General features: G+C 46.4%; 1 protein-coding gene and 1 long non-coding RNA gene across 3 annotated transcripts in view; one reads left to right on the top strand and one right to left on the bottom strand.

Moving 5' to 3' along the window:
- GAB2 (GRB2 associated binding protein 2) overlaps positions 1 to 20,021 on the top strand; it is a 192,080-nt gene that overhangs the window by 102,601 nt on the left and 69,458 nt on the right. Inside the window, exon 2 of the mRNA XM_053304682.1 lies at positions 4,739 to 5,039. Coding sequence (XP_053160657.1) covers positions 4,739 to 5,039 — 301 coding nt within the window. The remainder of the gene's footprint in view (positions 1 to 4,738; positions 5,040 to 20,021) is intronic.
- Positions 3,456 to 20,021, bottom strand: part of LOC128348927 (uncharacterized) — a 39,354-nt gene continuing 22,788 nt past the window's right edge. The window contains exons 2-4 of one of the 2 annotated variants that reach the window (XR_008318437.1): positions 16,133 to 16,320; positions 12,181 to 12,292; positions 3,456 to 4,958 (exon numbers count right to left, since the gene is read on the bottom strand). This is a non-coding gene — a long non-coding RNA (uncharacterized LOC128348927). Of the gene's footprint in view, positions 4,959 to 4,996; positions 6,557 to 12,180; positions 12,293 to 16,132; positions 16,321 to 20,021 lie in introns of those variants that run through there. The other variant, XR_008318436.1, reaches the window with a different exon arrangement.

Below are 20,021 nucleotides of genomic sequence, written 5' to 3'. Positions count from 1 at the left end.
CTTGTAAGTAAACCTTAATTAAAATAAACTGCGGCTCCATGTGATGTCTTGACCTGAAGAGTAAAGATCTGTTTGTTTTGTTGAGCCTCTTCTGTTTGATTTTACCCAACAATTTTGGAGTATTAATATTTGCTAGCATTTTATCTGCTGTTTGCTTTGCCTTAATAGCTTGCTGCAGTTGTAAAGTAATTGATGATTCCCCATAATACATAGTTATTGTTAATTGTATTGCAAACCACTTTTGAGGGCTGTTGTGGTTAAAAAGTAATTCACAGTTACTGTTTAAAAAAAAAAGTGAAATAGAATTGCAAAACAAATTTAAGTAAACTCCAAGACCACTGGAGATGGGGAGTGAGAGAAGAAATAATAATAATAATTCAATGTCTGGATAAAACAAACCAGTCAATAACACCTGTCTGACTGTGTAAACAAGAAAAATAATTAATAAATAATAAATAGACTTTGTTAGCTGACCCATAACACATTGTTCTCTGGGTGGCTCACAGTAATAAGATATGAGTTTTGTATCCATCCTTTTCCTCTTAGTTTTAGCAAAATCTGTTTGCTCCAATTTATTAATGTTATGCACAGAGGGAGACATCAGACTGAAATGCACAGCCGTAGCTGAGACAGCTGCATTTCAAGGACTGCAGGTTCACACCAGCGCTCCCTTGACAACCTATGATTAAAGGCCAATGCTGTTTCGCATTTTTAAAGTTCTAGCTCTGGCCTTTGCTGTCTGCCTCTGGCAGCTGGGCCAATATATATGCTACAAATACATGCGCTTCTTGGCTGAGAGACTCATGATCTGAGAAACAGCCCTTTAAGTGAGCGTCACTCAACTCTCGCTCTTTCCTACATACAAAACAGATGTTTGCTCAGGGAAGGAAGATATTATGGAGGAAAGCAGCATGTTCAGTCTGCGAAAGGCTGGGGAGCCTTGTAAATTGTGTGCTAAGGACAGAGCTAGAGAGGCGTGTAGACAGGGGCGCAGCAAGGTTGGTGTGGGCCCAGAGACAAGATTTTAAAATTGCCCCCTCCCCGCCCGTCACTGAAGCTTAGCTCATGAAGTAAAGAAATCTTAAATGAGGCTGAATAGTGGTAACAAAAAGCATAGCAAAATTTACAAGTCATTGAATGGTACTAGAGAAAGACCTGCTGTTCTGGTAGCTCCAGGTCTTAAGACTCACATCAGTTTCGGAGGATGAATACAACTGAAGCAAGCCCGGGCGGGTGAGTGGCTGGGGGAGTCAGTCATGTGACTTGCCTCGGGGGGGGCAAGGCAGTGGGCCCCCAGACAACAGTCTCCCCTTGCCCTATTATCCTTACGCCCCTGCTTGTAGAAAATTTTAGCAACAGAAAGGACACCTGTGTCTTGCACAGACCCTTCAGGTGACTGTCCCTATGTCCTAACTGAGCTTATGTATGCGTTAGTGCAATAATCACATACTAGCTGGCCCAGGCGCAGAGCATCTGTGCCTCTAGTTCTCCCTCGTTCTCGACTCCTCGTTCTCAGCCCTCCCCTTCCTCTTCCCCCTCCAATGTTTTCTCTCTCTGGCCAGCCGTCTTTCCAGCCGCCCGCCACTTTCTCCCCCCCCGCCACCACTTTCTCCCCCCCCCACTGCCGCTTTTGCTTTCTCCCCCCCCCCAGCCATTCACTGTCCTGTCTGTTGGTCTTATGTTCGCCGCTGCCGTCGCTTTCCTCCTCCCCCCCACCTTTGCTTGCAAACTCTCACGAGAGCTGCCATGCATGGGACTAGCAACGGGTACGTCTAAGAGAATTATATATAGATATAGATATATATTCTTTCCCTGTTAATCCGTGCCTCCATTTCCCTCCCTGTCCTGTGTTGTCACCCTTGTCTCATTTGTCTATTTTGTTAGCTCCTTGGGGCAGGGATCTCATTCTTTCCTCCTTTGCAAAGCATGATATACATGGCTGGAGCTACTGGGGGGGTGGGCGTGGACTTGCATATCCTAAGTGGCTACTTCCAGCACTCTTGCTCCAATGCTTGTGTGCTAAACTAGAGGAATGTAAGAAGTGCTTGACCTCTCCAGGCAGGGTAAAACTGCTGTTTGAAACCCTGGAACCCTGCTGCCAGTCAATGCAGACAGTAAGATAGATGGACTAAAGGCCGAACTCAGTAGAAGGCAGCTTCCTATGTACCCGAAACGGCATCGACAAATCCACTTGCCAGCTCCCCAATGGTGAGTGTCCCCAAACCTCTAGCAAACAGCATACCCGGTACCACACAGATCTCCTCATTAGAGGTCCCATTTCCCCTGCCGTTTTTGAGGAGGTAAGGAATCCTTCTCAATCCCTGAGAAGCGTAAAGGAATCGTTTCTGAGCAGTAGAAGAGGGTCCCCCCTGTTTCTTACTGTCTCCACCTCCCAATGCAAATAACAGAAGACCCGCTTCTTTCCTAAGCCCTCTGCCTGTGTGCTAGGAATGGGAAGAGAGGGGATTGCTGGCAACCACAGATAATGGCTGGCTAGTGAGCTAAGCCTGAATGTGTGGGTCCCTGTACCTGTCAATCACAGCAGAGCGCTCGGTAGGATTTAGGAGTGTTTCGGTCTGCTGCAGAGCTCTTGATCTTTCCCCATGACTTACACACACTGCAAAATTCATCTTGGAGTTGTTGCGATATTGCCCCCCTGCCCCGTGAATATCCTCTTTTCAACCTGCAGGCCCAATAAGTGGCTTTACTTGGCACAGAAACTTCTTCTTTCATATTCTACTCAGCGCCAACTTCAGTTTCTTTTGCCCTGAGCAACTTGAAGGGAGTGTGGGATACAAATGGGATAAAGAAGTGCTTCCCCAGATCAAGCGTTGCCAACTCCTTTTGCGTTTGTCGCCTTGGCTCAGAGCTTACTGACAACGCTCATAAATCACAGCTCTTCTGCTTTCATTGCCTATTCAAGGTTGTGTCCAGCTAGTGCAAGGCCCCTCCAAGAGATTTTGCCACTTGAGGCAGAAAATCCAACAGTCTCTCCTAACACAAGCATGCGCACACACACACACACACACACACACACACACACACACACACACACACAGAGTCCTGTTTCAATTAGCCTTGTGTGCAAAACAGCTTCTTGGTAGATTGTGGGCCCTGGTTCAGCTCTGTGCAGGGCTTTAAAAAAAATTATTATTTTTAATGTGCAGCCATACACAAAACGTGCAGTTCCAAAAGACCACTGGTGCAGTTCAAAACCGGAAGTCATGCAAAACGTATGTTAGATGATGTAAAAGGTGGCTGATGACAATGAGAGAAGCAAAGTGGAGAAGCAGGAATCTCTCTCATCCCTCCCTGGCTTCTCCAAGATAGGGCTGAGAGAGATTCCTGCCTGCAACCTTGGAGAAGCCGCTGCCAATCTGAGAAGACAATACTGAGCTAGATAGACCAATGGTCTGACTCAGTATATGGCAGCTTCCTATGTCCCTAAAGTGCGTAGCCGGGCTCTAGAACGCAACGCAGACGCTGGTCAAGTATGCCTATTTCGCCTCCCGCTGCCAAAGATGCTCCCTGCAGACGTCATTGCTAGTCCTCACACACTCTCTCCACCCATCAGTATCACACTCTTCTGCATCAGTGCTCCCAAATTCCCATTTCTCAGAATTTTCTGCTACTCTGCGTAGGCTTCTAAATGTCATGGGATGTGGCCTTAGGTATATTATAACTGCTTCCATTGTAAACATAAGTACTCTTACGTTGGTTTAAATAAGATTTTATTCAGAAACAGCTCCATTTCCCCATTCTTTCCCTCTCCTTTCTTTCTGACTCCACCCCACACACTCTCTACAGGATCCCTGCTTGGACAGACTTCTAAACCTAAAAGATTACTAGGTAGAATTGACAAAACCTAAAAGATTACTAGATAGAATGTAACACTAGGCAACAAAGTACATGCGTACGGATACACAGGAAGATACAGGAAGATACACAGGAAGTGTAGGAAGATAGACAGGTGTGTGTGTTGTAGTGGTGATTTGGGTTGCAAAAGTTACTATAAGCTGTGTCAGGTGGGGCTATGTCTTTGCACCCAGCCAGACAGGAGAGAAAGCAGGAGAGGATTCCTTTTGCAGGTAGTCTAACTGCAGTAAATATGAGTTATGCCTTTTGTTTTTGGGGAGGGACCTTACCTCAATGGTCAAGGTAGAGTGCATGCTTCGCATGGAAAAGATCCCAATTTCAGTCCCCAGCAACTCCAGATAGGGTTGGAACATCTCAGAGAGCCACTGCCAGTCAAAGTGGACTCTACACTGGGATCTTCTGCAGGCAACACACGAGCTCTACCTTGACCACTGAGTTCAAGACTCTCCCCAAAAGGTAGTGCATTCAGCTAATATAAGTGGTAGGGTGGTCCATGCAAAATTTAGTAGCTGCGGGTTATGGGGAAGTAAATAATTTCTTCTTTTTTTTAAAAAAAATGACCTTTCCCTGAGCATATTCTGGTGTAAAAAGAAGAGAGAGGAAAGGAGAAAGAGGGTTGAGAAGGAGGAAGACAGAAGGCACAAGACAGGTGTGGTCCCCTAGAGATGCATTGGGATCATGTCTGGCTCACTACGCAATTTGTGTTTGATCCCTAAGTTTTTCTCCTGCACCAGCTGGACTTCTGTCTAGTTTGTGTTGCTATTTTTCCCCCAGTGTTTTCTTGCTCAAAACCAGCTGTTGGAGACTGACTGTCGTACTCTCTTTGTTCTCAAGAGTTTAAACACCTCCCTTTCGTTTCCAGGCATGGAAAAAACGGTGGTTTATCCTGCGCAGCGGCCGCATGAGCGGCGACCCCGACGTGTTGGAGTACTATAAGAATGACCATTCCAAGAAGCCACTGCGGGTCATCAACCTCAACTTCTGTGAGCAAGTGGATGCCGGGTTAACCTTCAACAAGAAGGAGCTGCAGGACAGTTATGTCTTTGACATCAAGACCAGCGAAAGGACCTTCTACCTCGTGGCTGAAACGGAAGAGGACATGAACAAGTGGGTCCGCAGCATTTGCCAGATCTGCGGCTTCAACCAGTCTGAAGAGAACTCAGGTACGGCCAAAATTTCATGATTGTAGCAGACTATGAAATTTCATCTATTAAAATAGAAGCTTTTTTTCCCCTAAGGAAAGTGATTAAATTAAAGCCAATAAGTGTGAGTCGAAAAGGTGGTCTTTTAAGTGCAGAAATCAGCCCTATAGACTTGTTATGTTAAACACATGTTCAATCTGTGTACACCGTATACGCATATAAATTTGTGTGCACATACAGTTGTTCACATGTTATGTTGAACGCATGTACAGCAGTGAACTTCCTACCTGTGCTGTGCCTTTAAGGGGGTCTGTGCTCAGGTTCACAAAATGAATGCATGTACAGTCATTCACAAAAAATGTGTACATGTGTGCAGATACCTGCATACACATACAATACAATGTCTGAACATGGGTACTGAAAACTTGAAACGCTTCTTCTGGGATCATAGTAGACCCTGTCAGAAAGGTAATGTGTATATTCTTATGGCCTAAGGCAAGGGTTCTCAAATTTGGATCCCCAGAGATTGTTGAACTACAGCTCCCATCATCCACAGCCTTTGGCCATTGTGGCTGGGAATAATGGGAGTTGTAGTCCAGCAGCATCTGGGGACCTAGGTTTGATAACTCCCCTAAGCAGGTTTGGGCTGTATTATGTACAACCACAGGGTACCCTTCATAGGGACATAGGAAGCTGTCATATGTTGAGTCAGACCCTTGGTCCATCTAGCTCAGTATTGTCTACAGAGACTGGCAGCGGCTTCTCCAAGATTTCAGGCAGGAGTCTCTCTCAGCCCTATCTTGGAGATGCCAGGAAGGGAACTTGGAACCTAGATGCTCTTCCCAGAGCAGCCCAATCCCCTAAGGGGAATAGCTTACAGTACTCACACTTCTAGTCTCCTATCCAAATGCAAACCAGGGCAGACCCTGCTTAGCAAAGGTGACAATTCATGCTTGCTACCACAAGACCAGCTCTCCTTAATTACACACAGAGAGGTTTCAGGTGAAAGATAAGCTTGGTCGGTTCATTCAGAGGACTTCATCTCGGACAATGAGGCAGTAAAAATTAGCCATTTCTTACAGTTTCTTTTTAATCTTGCAGTATCACAGAACCATACCAGGCAGGTGACTGAATTACATTACCTTTTTCTTCAAAGCAAGCAAAATGTGCAACACCTGTCTTTTAATCTATAGGTTATCAAAAGACCTATTTGGCTGAGGCAGCCTTTCAGTAGCTCCAGATCCTAAAGATCCAACCGGGTGCATAGACATCAATTTCTTAGATACCTAACAAGAACATACAACCGAAGTTTCCTTTAGATTATGTCAGCCTAAGAGCATGTCATCAACATGTCAATTGCAGTTGTAAAATTTCAGGTCAATAGTTTCACACGGGCCGTATCAGCTGAACTTAACTTCTGCCTAAAGTAGAAAAGCAACTCCAGTTTCTTGGGTGTTGAAGGAGGCTCTGTTCCATGAAAGAGGTGTGGCGAATGGGCCCAAGAGCTAGGGAGCCCTTGCTCACCATCAGTGAGAAGCCTGAAGGGCGGAAAGGAAGACTGCTTAAACTTAGCTTCCCCGCAGATGACCGTGTTGCCCCGCCCTCCAGAAATCCCATAACGCATCGCACAAGTGCACTCAACTACATTGTGGTGGTCCCTGCAGTGATGAGTGGGAATCCGTCACTGCGCATAATTAAAAAAAACAGGGCTAATGGGGCGCTCACTCCCTTAACCATGTTTAAGGGGCTGGCACCGCAGGTGGGTTTGCCATGGCGCCAGCAGCCGGTAGGCTCCCCCAGGCTCACACACGCAACCAAGACCAGGCTTGCTTGCATTAGCCTGCTCTTGGCTGCGTGTGTGAACAGCCTCAGGGTCTTTTCAGGTGTACATAAAAACATAAAAAGCTGCCATATACTGAGTCAGGCCACTGGTCTATCTAGCTCCGTATTGTCTACACAGACTGGCAGCAGCTTCTCCAAGTTTGCAGGCAGGAGTCTCTCTCAGCCCGCTCTTGGAGATGCTGCCAAGGAGGGAACATGGAACCTTCTGCTCTTCCCAGAGCGGCTCCATCCCCTGAGGGGGATATCTTACAGTGCTCACACATCAAGTCTCCCATTAACATGCAACCAGGGCAGACCCTGCTTAGCTAAGGGGACAAGTCATGCTTGCTACCACAAGATCAGCTCTCCTCTCCTGGTCTTGTGTAGCATCAAGATTGTGAAATGTCCTCCCAAAGGAGGTCTCCCCAGGACCATCACTGCCAACCCTTTTGGAGTGGATGTTGTCTGATCTGTAATTTTTCTGCTGTGTTTCTGGTGCTGTTTTGGGATTGTTTTGAGGAGCTGGTATGTCTCATCCCCCTGTGAACTTCTTTGAGTGTCCTCCTGTAGAAAAGTGGGTTATGAAGTCATAGATTTTATTCTGGTGCTACACCATTGTGGTGTTGTGGTTAGAGCGTTGGACCAGGACCGGGGAAACCTGAGTTCAAATCCCCATTCAGCCTTGAAGCTCACTGGGTGCCTCTGGGCCAGTCACGTATCTCTCAGCCTAACCTACCTCATGGGGTTGTTGTGTAGATAAACATAGCCATGTACACCACTCTCGTCTCCTTGGAGGAAGAGCAGGGTATAAGTGTAAAATAAAATAAAATAAAACAAATAGCGCCTTAGTCCCTACCACAATGAAGCTGAAGTATATATAACTACATTTGCCCACACCTATCCCTTTGTTACGTACTTCCTTGAGCAACATGAAGTGCCAGGAGCAGAACTACGCAGTTTAGTTTCCTTTGGCAGAGAGAGATCTGCCGATGAAGGATGTCTTTTCAATATCTCCTTTCCTTACAAATCTGCACGCAGAACCTAGTGGAGGCAAATGCACTCCCAGGAGCTCAGTCCAAACTTTTTCTCTCCCTCTTTGCTTTGGGGATAGGAAACATAGGAAGCTGCCATATACTGAGTCAGACCATTGGTCTATCTAGCTCAGTATTGTCTTCACAGACTGGCAGTGGCTTCTCCAAGGTGGCAGGCAGGAATCTCTCTCAGCCCTATCCTGGAGAAGCCAGGGAGGGAACTTGAAACCTTCTGCTCTTTCCAGAGCAGCTTCTTCATCCCCTGAGAGGAATATCTTGCAGTGCTCACACATCAAGTCTCCCATTCAGTTGCAACCAGGGTAGACCCTGCTTAGCTATGGGGGCAAGTCATGCTTGCTACCACAAGACCAGCTCTCCTCTCTTCATCTTCACAAACTGATGGGTACTGGGCTGGCCTGTCTGCTAGGCAGACCTAAGGGATCTCCCAGGGGACACATTCTTGGGCGTGTGTGTGTGTGTGTGTGCGCGCGCATAAAGCTCTTGTTTTGCACCCCTGAAGTTCTGCACACTGGTGTAAGAATGTAGTATGCAATACTGCACCCTGCTCCCCAAAGGGCCTGCACATTCCGTACCCCAAAATACACGGAGGCTGTTCACATGACAGGGGCTAAGGGAGCCCAGCCTGCTTTCGAGAGGTTGTGAGAATTGCTAGGAGCCGTGTGGTTCCTGGTGGCTAGCCTGCTTAATCTCCCTGCCCCCTTAAATGAGGTTAGCAGAGCGAGTGCTCTGCTAACCCCGGTTTGGCGATCGCGAATCACCACGGCGCTGCTGCATGCCGCAACGATTCACAAGGAGACCCCCGACCGGGAGGCTCCAACAAGCCTCCTGGCCTCAGAGGTCTCCCCAGAATGCCCCACACACTTGTGCAGGGCATTCTGGGACTTCCAGGAGCCGGGCAGCCCCCGATCCCCCCCGCCCTTACTGGCTCCGTGACAGAGCTGGTAGTCATGTGGGCAGCTAATCCGGCTGCCAAGGGCAAGCTCCCTGTTTGTCTGCGGGGAGAGCGGGCTAAGCCTGCCCTCCCTGATCGTGTGTAGAGCCTCACGGTCTTCTTTGCTCACAGCACCTTAGCCTCCAATAAACAGCGAGTCTCCTAAGCTGCGCTCCCTCCCTTGAAGATGAATTGCCCACCTCAGCATTCGTTTCCAAACAGGACATGGTCTCAGGTTGGGTTTCCAAATTACCAGATCATCTTTCCATCTCTGAAGTGTTAAAGTTCTGTTCCCATGATAGACTGGGAACTCTCTCCCACTGCCTCCTCACACCAGTGCAGGCTCGTCATTCACTGGTCATCTACATGGGCTGGTCATTTGGCCTGATGAAGGAGCAGGCTGGACAGCTCAAGTTAAAGCCAGGGCTCCCCACTTTTTGACAGGAGGGATGGCAAAATCAAACTTCATCTGATTGATTGATTGATTTGATTGATTTGATTAAGTGCCATCAAGTCGGTGTCAACTCTGAGCAACCACATAGATTCTTTCTCTCCAGGATGATCTGTCTTTAGCTTGGCCTTTAAGGTCTCCCAGTGGTGCATTCATTGCTGTTGTAATCGAGTCCATCCACCTTGCTGCTGATTGTCCGCTTCTCTTTCCTTCAACTTCCCCCAGCATGATGGACTTCTCGAGGGAGCTGGGTTTTCGCATAATGTGTCCAAAGTGTGATCATTTGAGCCTGGTCATTTGTGCCTCGAGTGAAAATTCTAGTTTGATTTGGCACCCAAAACTGTAGGGCCAGCCCTGGATGGGTATCATATTCCAAAGACTGGAAAGAAACTCCCAGTTATCAGGATAATGTCCCTGGAAATAGAGAACCACGATGGTCCTTTTGTTGAAGTCTTTCTTCAACAAAGTCTTTTCGTCAACTTGGCCATTCAGAGCCATTAAGAAATTAAACTTGCAACACCTTCTTACCCTTGCCTCTTCCCCCCCTCACCCCACACCACCTGCTACACATCTACATTTTAATAGCTCTTCAGAGCAAGGATGGGTGTTTTGTTTATGTAAAGTGCCTTTTACCATATTTTTGCTATAGAAATAACAATCATATCCATGGGAAGAGGAAGCTTTGCTGCAAGGCCAGGGGTGGGGTGGGAATACCTGAACAGGTATAAACTTGGTTCCACCTGGATGGAGACCAACTCTAGGTCTGATGGCTTTTCAGAAAGCAAAGGATGACCTTTCATCCAGAGCAGAAGTTTGTTTTAGACCTGTCAAGGCTGTGCATTTATCAGCAAGGGGGCTGGATTCTAGCCTGCCTTCTCCTTAGCAAAACACAACCCCTTCAAGCACTGAGTGAGTTCTGCAGAATCAATACAGGCCTTCCAAGTGCAATAGAGGTCTGGCTATCGTCATCCGAAGCGCTGAGCAAAACAAGCCATGAACAAACTTGTCCCAGAGGGAGAAGAGGAATTGTTTAAAGGGGAAATGCTCCAAGAGCTGGCTCTCTGATGGGAGCACTCACTTCCATCCAAGTGACCTCAGCAGCAGACAAGTGGAGGAGAGGACAGAGGTGCTTTTCAGATGACCTCGCACTTGCTTAATGCTCTAGGAGAGGAAGCAATTCACCTGCCAAGCCCAATTTCTGACCTGGTGTAACTAAAGCTGTGATGCTTGGCGGCAGCAAACTCAGCAGACGTGTCCGGATGCATTAGTAGGGCAGGCGTCTCCATCAGGAGATGGGTGATTTCCAAGCTCTTCCATGTTGCAGAAAGGCCTCAGATATGAACCTTACCTCTGTGTGACATATTGCCATTTTAACATTTGGATGCCTAGCCTGGGAGAGACCTTCGAAATCCCTGTACCCCCATCAGAAGACCATGGGCCATATCCTTTCCAACAGTTCTGAGACACTTCTAGCTTTCCCACTGCCATCATCAACAACAACAACAAATATTTATATACCGCTTTTCAACAAAAGTTTCCAAAGCGGTTTACATCGAGAAATAATAAATGAATAAGATGGCTCCCTGTCCCCAAAGGGCTCACAATCTAAATATAAACATAGACACCAGAAACAATAACTGGAAGTACTGTGCTGGGAGTGTGTGTGGCTAGGGCCAGCTACTCTCCCCCTGCTAAATAAAGAGAATCAGCATGTTAAAAAGGTGCCTCTTTGCCCAGGTAGCAGGGGTCTGTGACCTTTCTCTGCTCAAAGATTTCTGGATCATCACCCATGAGACATCAACATACCTTCCCCAAGAGACATGACCTGCCCCAGACAATACCTTCCCCACGTAACTTACCTGACTCAAATGGCAAGGAAGCAAATTAAGGTTAGACATTAGGAGGCATTTCCTAGCTGTAAGAGTTGTTTGACCGTGGAGCAGTCTGCCTTGTGCACTGGTGAGTCGGGATGTGCACGGAACTGTGGCTGGGCGGTTCGAAAGCGGCTGGGGGTGCCGTTTTGGGGGCGGGGGAAGGGTGCACTTACCCCCCACCACCACTCCCCCCCCCGCCAGCGTCAGTTTTTCAAAAAGCCCATCGGGGTGGCAACGTGCCACCCTGTTGCCCTCCTTGGCCAGAAGTGGCCAGAAGTACCGGGTGCGCAGGTGAAGGTTTTTACTGCCCCAAAGGTTTTTACCAGCAACTCGCACCTGTGGGGGGGGGGAGCAGCGGGAGGCATAAGTTCACCTCCAAAGAGGTTTGTGCACATCCCTACTGGTGAGCTCTCTCCTGCGGGAGGTTTTCAAACAAAAGCTGGATGGCCATCTGTCAGGGATGCTGAAGCCAGGGGCGGCCCTTTCCTAAGGCAAGGCAAGGCGGTCGCCTCAGGTGGCAGATTAATGGGATGCTAGCAGGGCAGCAAGATGTCAGCCCCTGCCATTGGAGCAGCTCTTCCGGACCAAGCTTTGCAAGGAGTGCCTCTCAGATGCCTTGCAAAGCTTGCAAAAAGCAGAAAGAGAGAAGACGAGGGTGCTGGCAACCTCCACTCCTCTCACCCCTTGCCCCACAGATTGCAGCAGATGGGTTTGAAAGAGGGCTGGACCCACCAGGGCTAAGGGGCAAGGCAGCATTTAGCACCTTGCCTCTGGGGTCACTGGGCAACCCCTGCCTGTAGTCGTTTCTTGCACGGAGCAGGGATTTGGACTCGGAAGTCCTCTGAGCTCTCTTCCAAATCTAAATTCTGTTATTTCCCCTCACCAAGGCAACCCAGAAATTGGCCTCTGTATTTTGGAATCCTTTGCCTTCTCCTTAGCTCTGCCTGCACTACTCACATCTGTTCCTCCTCCCCAGGCTCCTCCTTCATAATCCATGCCAGACCCACAGATGCATAAAGCAGGTTTTACTTACGAGTAAAGATGGAGTGACTCCCCCTCTCTTCCAGCTCCTGCTGTGACTCCTAGTACAGTGCACTCTCACCTCTCTCTTGCGGCCAACACTGTAGATCTTAGACCAGCACCGGCTGGAAGAGAGAGGGGAGGGATGGGGGTGGTGTCTCTGTTTCCAAACTCCCAGCCAGAAAAATCCTAGAAATATATCAGAAGAATAATGGATTCCAAAGATTTGAGTTCTGCTTCAGAAAACAGAACCTTGAACTCCAGGGCAGAAATCTGCCAGAGAAAGTTTGGTACGTTTCCCTAATAATGTTGTTTGTTTGTTTGATCATATTTTTATACTGTCTGATCTGTATATCTCGAGATGGTGTACAAAATTTAAAATATTTAAAAGTCAACACAGATTAGAATACACAATAAAAATAGCATAAAACAGTTATTAAAACAAATTATTAAAAGTATTAATTTTTATAATTTCTAATTATTTCTAATATTTTAATTATTTCTAATTAAAAGCCTGAGAGAACAGAAGAGTCTTGAGGATCTTCCTGAAAACAAACAGAGAGAGATGTTCTTATTTCAGTAGGGAGCATATTCCAAAGCCCTGGGGCAGCCACAGAGAAAGACCAGTCGTGTGTCGTCACCAAACGGGCCAGTGGCAACCACAACCGGACTGCTCCAGAAGATCGTAACAGGTGGCAGGGTTTATGACAAAGGAGGAGCTCTCTCAAATAGCCTGGACCCAAGTCGTTAAGGGCTTTATAGGTAATAACCAGCACTTTTATTTCACCCAGAAACATATTGGTAGCCAGTGCAGTTCTTTTAAAACCGGTGTTATGTGGTCCCTTCGTGTTGTCCCAGAAACCAATCTGGCTGCCATATTCTGTACCAGTTGTAGTTTCCAAACTATGTTCAAAGGCAGCCCCACGTAGAGTGCATTACAGTAGTCAAGCCTGTAGGTTACCAGCATATGTACCACTGTTTTAAGGTCATTCAGAAATGGACATAGCTATCATATCAGCCAAAGCTGATAAAAAGTGGTCCTGGTCACCGCCTCAACCTGAGAAACCAGGGAGAGCTTTGGGTCCAGGAGCACTCCTAAGCTACACACCTGATCTTTCAGAGGGAGTGTAACCCCATCCAGAACAGGCAGATCTAAACCATCTCTTGGGTTCCAGCCCTCCCCAGTCAGTACCTCCATCTTATTTAGATTCAACTTCAGTTTGTTATGCCTCATCCAGCCCATTACTACCTCCAGGCAGGCATTTAGGGAAGATATGCCATTTCCTGATGAGATCAGCATGCGGAAGTAGATCTGGGTGTCATCAGCATACTGATAACACCCAGCACCAAACCTCCTGATGATCTCTCCCAGCAGTTCCATGTAGATGTTAAAGAGCATTGGAGACAGTATGGAGTCTTGTGGAACTCCACACTTCAGTTCTCACTTAGCAGAACAACAGTTTCCAAGGGAATCTGCCCAAGAGTAGGAACAGAACCACTGTAAAACAGTGCCCCCCAATCGCACCTCCCTCAGGTGGTCCAGAAGGATACCAAGGTCGATGGTATCAAAGGCCACAGAGATATCCAAAAGGATCAGCATAGTCACACTCCCTCTCTCGATAGCCAGTTAGAGATCATCCATCAGGCTGACCAAGGCAGACTCAATCCCATAGCCCACACTGAAGCCAGTCTGAAATGGGTCTAGATAATCTGCATCATCCAAAACTGCCTGGAGCTGAGAGGGCACCACCCACTCAACCACCTTGTCAAACCACGGAAGATTAGAAACAGGTCTGTAATTAGCTAACTCCGAGGGATCCAGTGTAGCTTTCTTCAAAAGTGGTCTGAAAACAAGGAGGCATCCTCTACTACCTCAGAGAAGCATTTAGATTGTGAGCCCTTTGGGGACAGGGATCCATCTTATTTATTTGTTATTTCTCTGTGTAAACTGCCCTGAGCCATTTTTGGAAGGGCGATATAGAAATCGAATTAATAATAATAATAATAATAATAGTTGTTGTTGTTAATAGTAACACCTGTCTGACTGTGCAAATAAATAGATAGATAGATAGATAGATAGATAGATAGATAAATAATTTAGATGATAATAAATGTCCATATATTCAGTAGCGATATAGCAATGGAGTTTGGACTAGACAAGTGTGCTGTATTAATAATGAACCCAGGAAAAATAAGAAAAACAGAAGGAATAGAACTGCCCAATGGAAGCAACATCAAGAACCTGGAAGAGAAAGAACATTACAAATATTTAGGTATTCTCCAGGCTGATAACATCGCACACACTGAAGTGAAAAGAAAAATTGGAAGTGAATACATCAGGAGAGTTAGAAAAATCCTCAAGTCCAAACTCAATGGCGGGAACACCATACAGGCCATAAACACCTGGGCTATACCTGTTATCAGATACACTGCAGGAATAATAGACTGGACCCAGGCAGAGCTTGAGACGCTGGATCGTAAGACCAGGAAAATCATGACCATCAATCATGCTCTGCACCCCCGCAGTGATGTAGATAGGCTCTACCTCCCTCGCAGCTCAGGTGGAAGAGGAATGCTGCAAGTCCATCAAACAGTAGAGGAGGAGAAAAGAGGCATTGAAGAATATATCAGGGACAGTGAAGAAGATGCACTTAAAATAGTCAATAATGCGAAACTATTCAACACCAATGAAAGAAAGCAGGCCTACAAGAAAGAACAAGTCAAGAACCGAGCAGAAAAATGGAAAAATAAGCCACTGCATGGTCAATATTTGTACAATATAAGTGGAAAATCCGAAATCACCAAGACCTGGCCATGGCTTAAGAATGGCAACTTGAAGAAAGAAAGAGAGGGTTTAATACTGGCTGCACAAGAACAGGCACTAAGAACAAATGCAATAAGAGCAAAAGTCGAAAAATCCACCACAAACAGCAAGTGCCGCCTTTGTAAAGAAGCAGATGAAACAGTGGACCACCTAATCAGCTGTTGTAAAAAGATCGCACAGACTGACTACAAACAAAGGAATGACAAAGTAGCAGGGATAATACACTGGAACATCTGCAAAAAATACAAGCTACCTGTAGCCAAAGATTGGTGGGACCATTCAATTCAAAAAGTTGTAGAAAATGAAGATGCAAAAATATTATGGGACTTCTGACTACAAACAGAAAAACATCTGCCACACAATATACCAGATATAACTGTAGTTGAGAAGAAAGAAAAACAAGTTAAAATAATCGACATAGCAATACCAGGGGATAGAAGAATAGAAGAAAAAGAAACAGAAAAAATAACAAAATACAAAGATCTACAAATTGAAATGGAAAGGCTGTGGCAGAAGAAGACCAAAATAATCCTAGTGGTAATTGGCGCCCTAGGTGCAATTCCAAAACAACTTGAAGAGCACCTCAGCACCATAGGGGCCACAGAAATCACCATCAGCCAGTTACAAAAAGCAACTTTACTGGGAACAGCCTATATTCTGCGACGATATCTATAATAACAGCAACAACATTGATAATAAAATCCAGCCATCCCAGGTCCTTGGGAAAGACTCGATGTCTGGATAAAACAAACCAGTCAATAACACCTGTCTGACTGTGTAAATAAATAATAATAATTTATAATATTTACCAGACCCTCTCTGATAATATGATTAACAGATGAAATAAGCCAAGTTGCGCAAGGGTCAAGAGAACAGGTTGTAAGGCGCACAGTCCAAAGCAGTTGTGACTTCCTCAGGAGTCACAAACTGAAAACAATCCCATCTAATTCCATAAGAGTTGTTGCTGGACACCCCCATAGTAGACTCTGCAGTAACTGTGAAATCCAGATCAGCCCAAATGCGAGAGATTTTGTCTGCAAAAAAGTTGTTTAAAATGTCACAGCGAGTAACCAATGGTTCTAAGTTTAAATTCAAGGGGGAGGGGTACATACTAGCCCCCTCACAACTCTAGACAACTCACCTGGACGTTAATTTGTGGAAGCAATGTTGGCAGAAAAGAACTGCTTCTTTGCCGCCCACACTGCCAGAGCAGAGATCTTCAAATGTTCTCTGTGTTGTATTCAATCAGACTCACACCGTGTCTTCCTCCACTTGCGCTCTTGTCATCTATCTCACCGCTTCAGCTCGTGTAGTTCATAATATTGTCACCTATGCAAATACAATCAGAAAACAGTGAGGATCTTTGCAAAAATGTCCTGCCCAGGTTTGAGAGCTGTATGTGCTCTAATTTTCAGTTGTGTGGGAGCAAACAACTAGGAAAGAGGCAGAAGTGACTGAGTGGGAGGCAGGCGCTGGGTAGGACAGCTTTTCCTCCTACCTAGATTCCACACAGTCACTTCTCCCTCCTCCTACTGAGTTGTTTGCTCCCACAGAACCAAATATTGGGAGCGCCCAGCTCTCAAACCTGCCACTTGTCCTACGCAGTATCTGGTTGTGTGAACCACCTCAATCAATCTGAAACCCTTCAAAATTCTACACTAGCCCCCAAAGACAAAAATGTTTTGTTGTCCGTTCAGCCAAGCTGGAGGATTTCTCTTGGAGCTGTCTGCAGTCCACTTGAGTTTTCACCTTCCTGGATAATTTTTTTGTCATCCGCAAATTTGATTGAATCCTGGTAAGTGCACTGGTATGGGTAAGTCTCACACTCGGGACTTGACCTGCAGCATCCTTACCAACGTGCTGGGCCACCATGGTTGAAGAAATGCCAGTTGGTTTACAGGAATCACACTGTTTTCTCTGCCCCAGTGGGCAAGTGGCCAGCTCTCAGCTGGGAACCGATTTCTCGTGAGTTTTGCCAAAACATATTTCATGTGCCATTAACACTCTCTCTCTCTTCTTGGATCTGATGAGGAATCCAGCACCACCCATTTCAAGCTATGTTCAAATAAATAGTGCTCAGGGTACATGTGCATTGTTCAGATTTCTGGAGCAGAAATGTCCAAAGGTTCCCTCCCTGGTATCTCCGAGGTAGGGCTGAGAGAGACTCCTGCCTGCAACCTTGTAGAATCCGCTGCCAGTCTGTGTAGACAATACTGAGCCAGATGGACCAATGGTCTGACCCAGTATATGGCAGGCTTCCTATGTCCTTTGAAAAACAACGGACTCGGAAATATAATTTTTTTTTTTAGCAGAGGGTGCTGTAGTGATTGTTGATGAAAGGGCAACACAATACTATGGTTTTCAAACATTTTGCTATGAAGTAAATATTTTCCACACTGATTTGTCTATTGAATCCTTGAGCATCTGCCAGAGATCTTTTGTGCATTGCAGAAGATTTGGGGGCATATCCAGGGCACATCTTCAGTTTATGCATTCTACTACTACTACGAATATTTATATACCACTCTTCAACCAAAGTTCACAAAGTGGTTTACAAAATAAAAATACATAAATGAGATGGATCCCTGTCCCCAAAGGGCTCACAATCTAAAAGAAACATAAGGCAGATACCAGCAACAGCCACTGGAGGGATGCTGTGCTGGGGCTAGATAGGGCCGGTTGCTCTCCCCCTATAAGAGAAACACCACTTTAAAAGGTGTCTCTTTGCTCAGTTAGCAGGGGTTAGTTGGGACTTATCAATATCCAAACAAAGCTTGTTGGGACTTATCAGTATCCTGCATAAGCTGTGAGGGCTCCTTAGATGGTACCCTAAACTGTTACATCCATAATTAACTTATGGAACTAACCACCACAAGATGTGGTGATGGGTCACTAACACGCTTTATAAGAGGTTTAGATAAAGTAATGGAGGAGGAGAAGTCCTTCAGCTGCTTTGAGCCATAATAACTGTGTGAAGCTATTACTACTTTCATGCGCAAAACAGTGCAAAATTACCTGCTCCTAGCAGAAATTACTCACCTCAAGTGGCACAGCGGGGAAATGTTTGACTAATAATCAAGCCAGTGTGGTGTAGTGGTTAGAGTGCTGGACTAGGATCGGGGAGACCCAAGTTCAAATCCCCATTCAGTTGGTTGCCACAAATGCATCTGGCTCTTCTGTCAGATAATGCTGGGTGACTCTGGGCCAGTCACTTTTCTCTCAGCCTAACCTACTTCACAGGGTTGTTGTGAGGAGAAACTTAAGTATTTAGTACACTGCTCTGGGCTCCTTGGAGGAAGAGCAGGATATAAAATGTTAAAAAATAATAATAATAACAAGCAGAAGGTTGCCAGTTCGAATCCCTGCTAGTACTATATCGAGCAGCAGCAATATAGGGAGATGCTGAAAGGCATCATCTCAGGCTGCGCGGGAGAAGGCAATGGTAAACCCCTCCTGTGTACCACCAAAGAAAACCACAGGGGTCTCTGGGCGCCAGGACAGCACACTTTATTTACTTTAGCAGAGATTGCCTATTTGCACCTCTGCATGAGTCCACAATCTGGTCATGCCTTTTTAAAAATCTGGAGTAATTTGGAAAACAATAATGTGCACAGATATGCAGAGAAGCAGAGGGGTGAGGGGTCCTCTGAGGACAAGCCATTCTTACTTTTCCCGTCTCTAAGGCACTGCTTCCCAAATGAGGGGCAGTGCAGGTGAGGTGTACACGTGTATAAGAGAATAAGAATCAGTTCCCCCTCAAAGGAGCTCTCTCCCTGTCATCTGTTTACCTTTAAAAACAATGGGCATTTCTGTACAGCCTGGGGAGAACAGTTGGTTGCCACAAATGCATCTGGCTCTTCTGTCAGATAATGCCTCCCTCTGCTGTGGGTTTGTGTCTCATCCTACATGTTGAAGATCTTTGGGAAGGAGGAGACAAAGGGAAAGATGTGTGTTTGGGAGGGAGAAGAAAATCAAGAGTGGGAGGCCTGAGTCACACACTGTTCTGACACACACAGTTACAAAGAGCTCAGTGTGGACGGGGTGGCCTTTTGCGGCAAAGTTCAGAGCAATCCCACCAAAGTACTCTGTGTGCTTCAAGTGATTCTCGAGTGATAACAAAGGTTAACTTTTAACTCCTGAGGACTCCTGATGCCTTTTTTTGGAACAGATGGAGAGCAGTGAACTGGGATGGTGGGTACAGGGCTTAATCGGAGGTAAAGGGCTTACCAGAGATCTCTCCACTACAAAATCTCTTCTGAATGGTGGGGACATGAGAAGAGCATCTCTGACCACATGCCGATTACAGTTCCTACCAGGCTGAGTTTCCACAGTTGCTCCCGCATCTCTGGAATTAGGGAGGAGAGCACGGCCATCTCATAGGAACATAGGAAGCTACCATATACTGAGTCAGACCATTGGTCCATCCAGCTCAGTATTGTCTTCACAGACTGGCAGCGGCTTCTCCAAGGTTGCAGGCAGGAGTCTCTCTCAGCCGTATCTTGGAGAAGCCAGAGAGGGAACTTGAAACCTTCTGCTCTTCCCAGAGCGGCTCCATCCCCTGAGGGGAATATCTTACAGTGCCCACACTTCTAGTCTCCCACTCATATGCAACCAGGGTGGACCCTGCTTAGCTAAGGGGACAAGTCATGCTTGCTACCACAAGACCAGCTCTCCTCTAATATTATGGCCAAGGAAGACAACAGTTGGCATCCTGAAGCACCAGTGCAACTGGAGAAGCACCAGGGCTGCACAGGATCATTGGAAGCCTGCCTGATCTTGAGTCAGACCCTTGGTATTCTCTACTCTGACTGGCAATAGCTCTCCAAGGTTGCAGGCAGGCGTCTCTCTCCCAGCCCTGCCTGGAGATACCAGAATTTGAACCTGGGACCTTCTGCATGCTGAGCACAGATGCTCTACCACAGAGCTACAGACCCATCTTCTAAAGGGAATATCCTACAGCCTGCAGCGCTCACATGTAGTCACCCATCCAAGTGCAAACCAGGGCAGACCCTGCTTAGCAAAGGGGACCA

This window comes from Hemicordylus capensis, chromosome 3 (genome assembly GCF_027244095.1).
Source record: "Hemicordylus capensis ecotype Gifberg chromosome 3, rHemCap1.1.pri, whole genome shotgun sequence".
NCBI lineage: Eukaryota > Metazoa > Chordata > Lepidosauria > Squamata > Cordylidae > Hemicordylus > Hemicordylus capensis.
The sequence above is the reverse complement of the archived record's forward strand: the minus strand, read 5'-3'. Positions and strand labels throughout refer to the sequence as shown.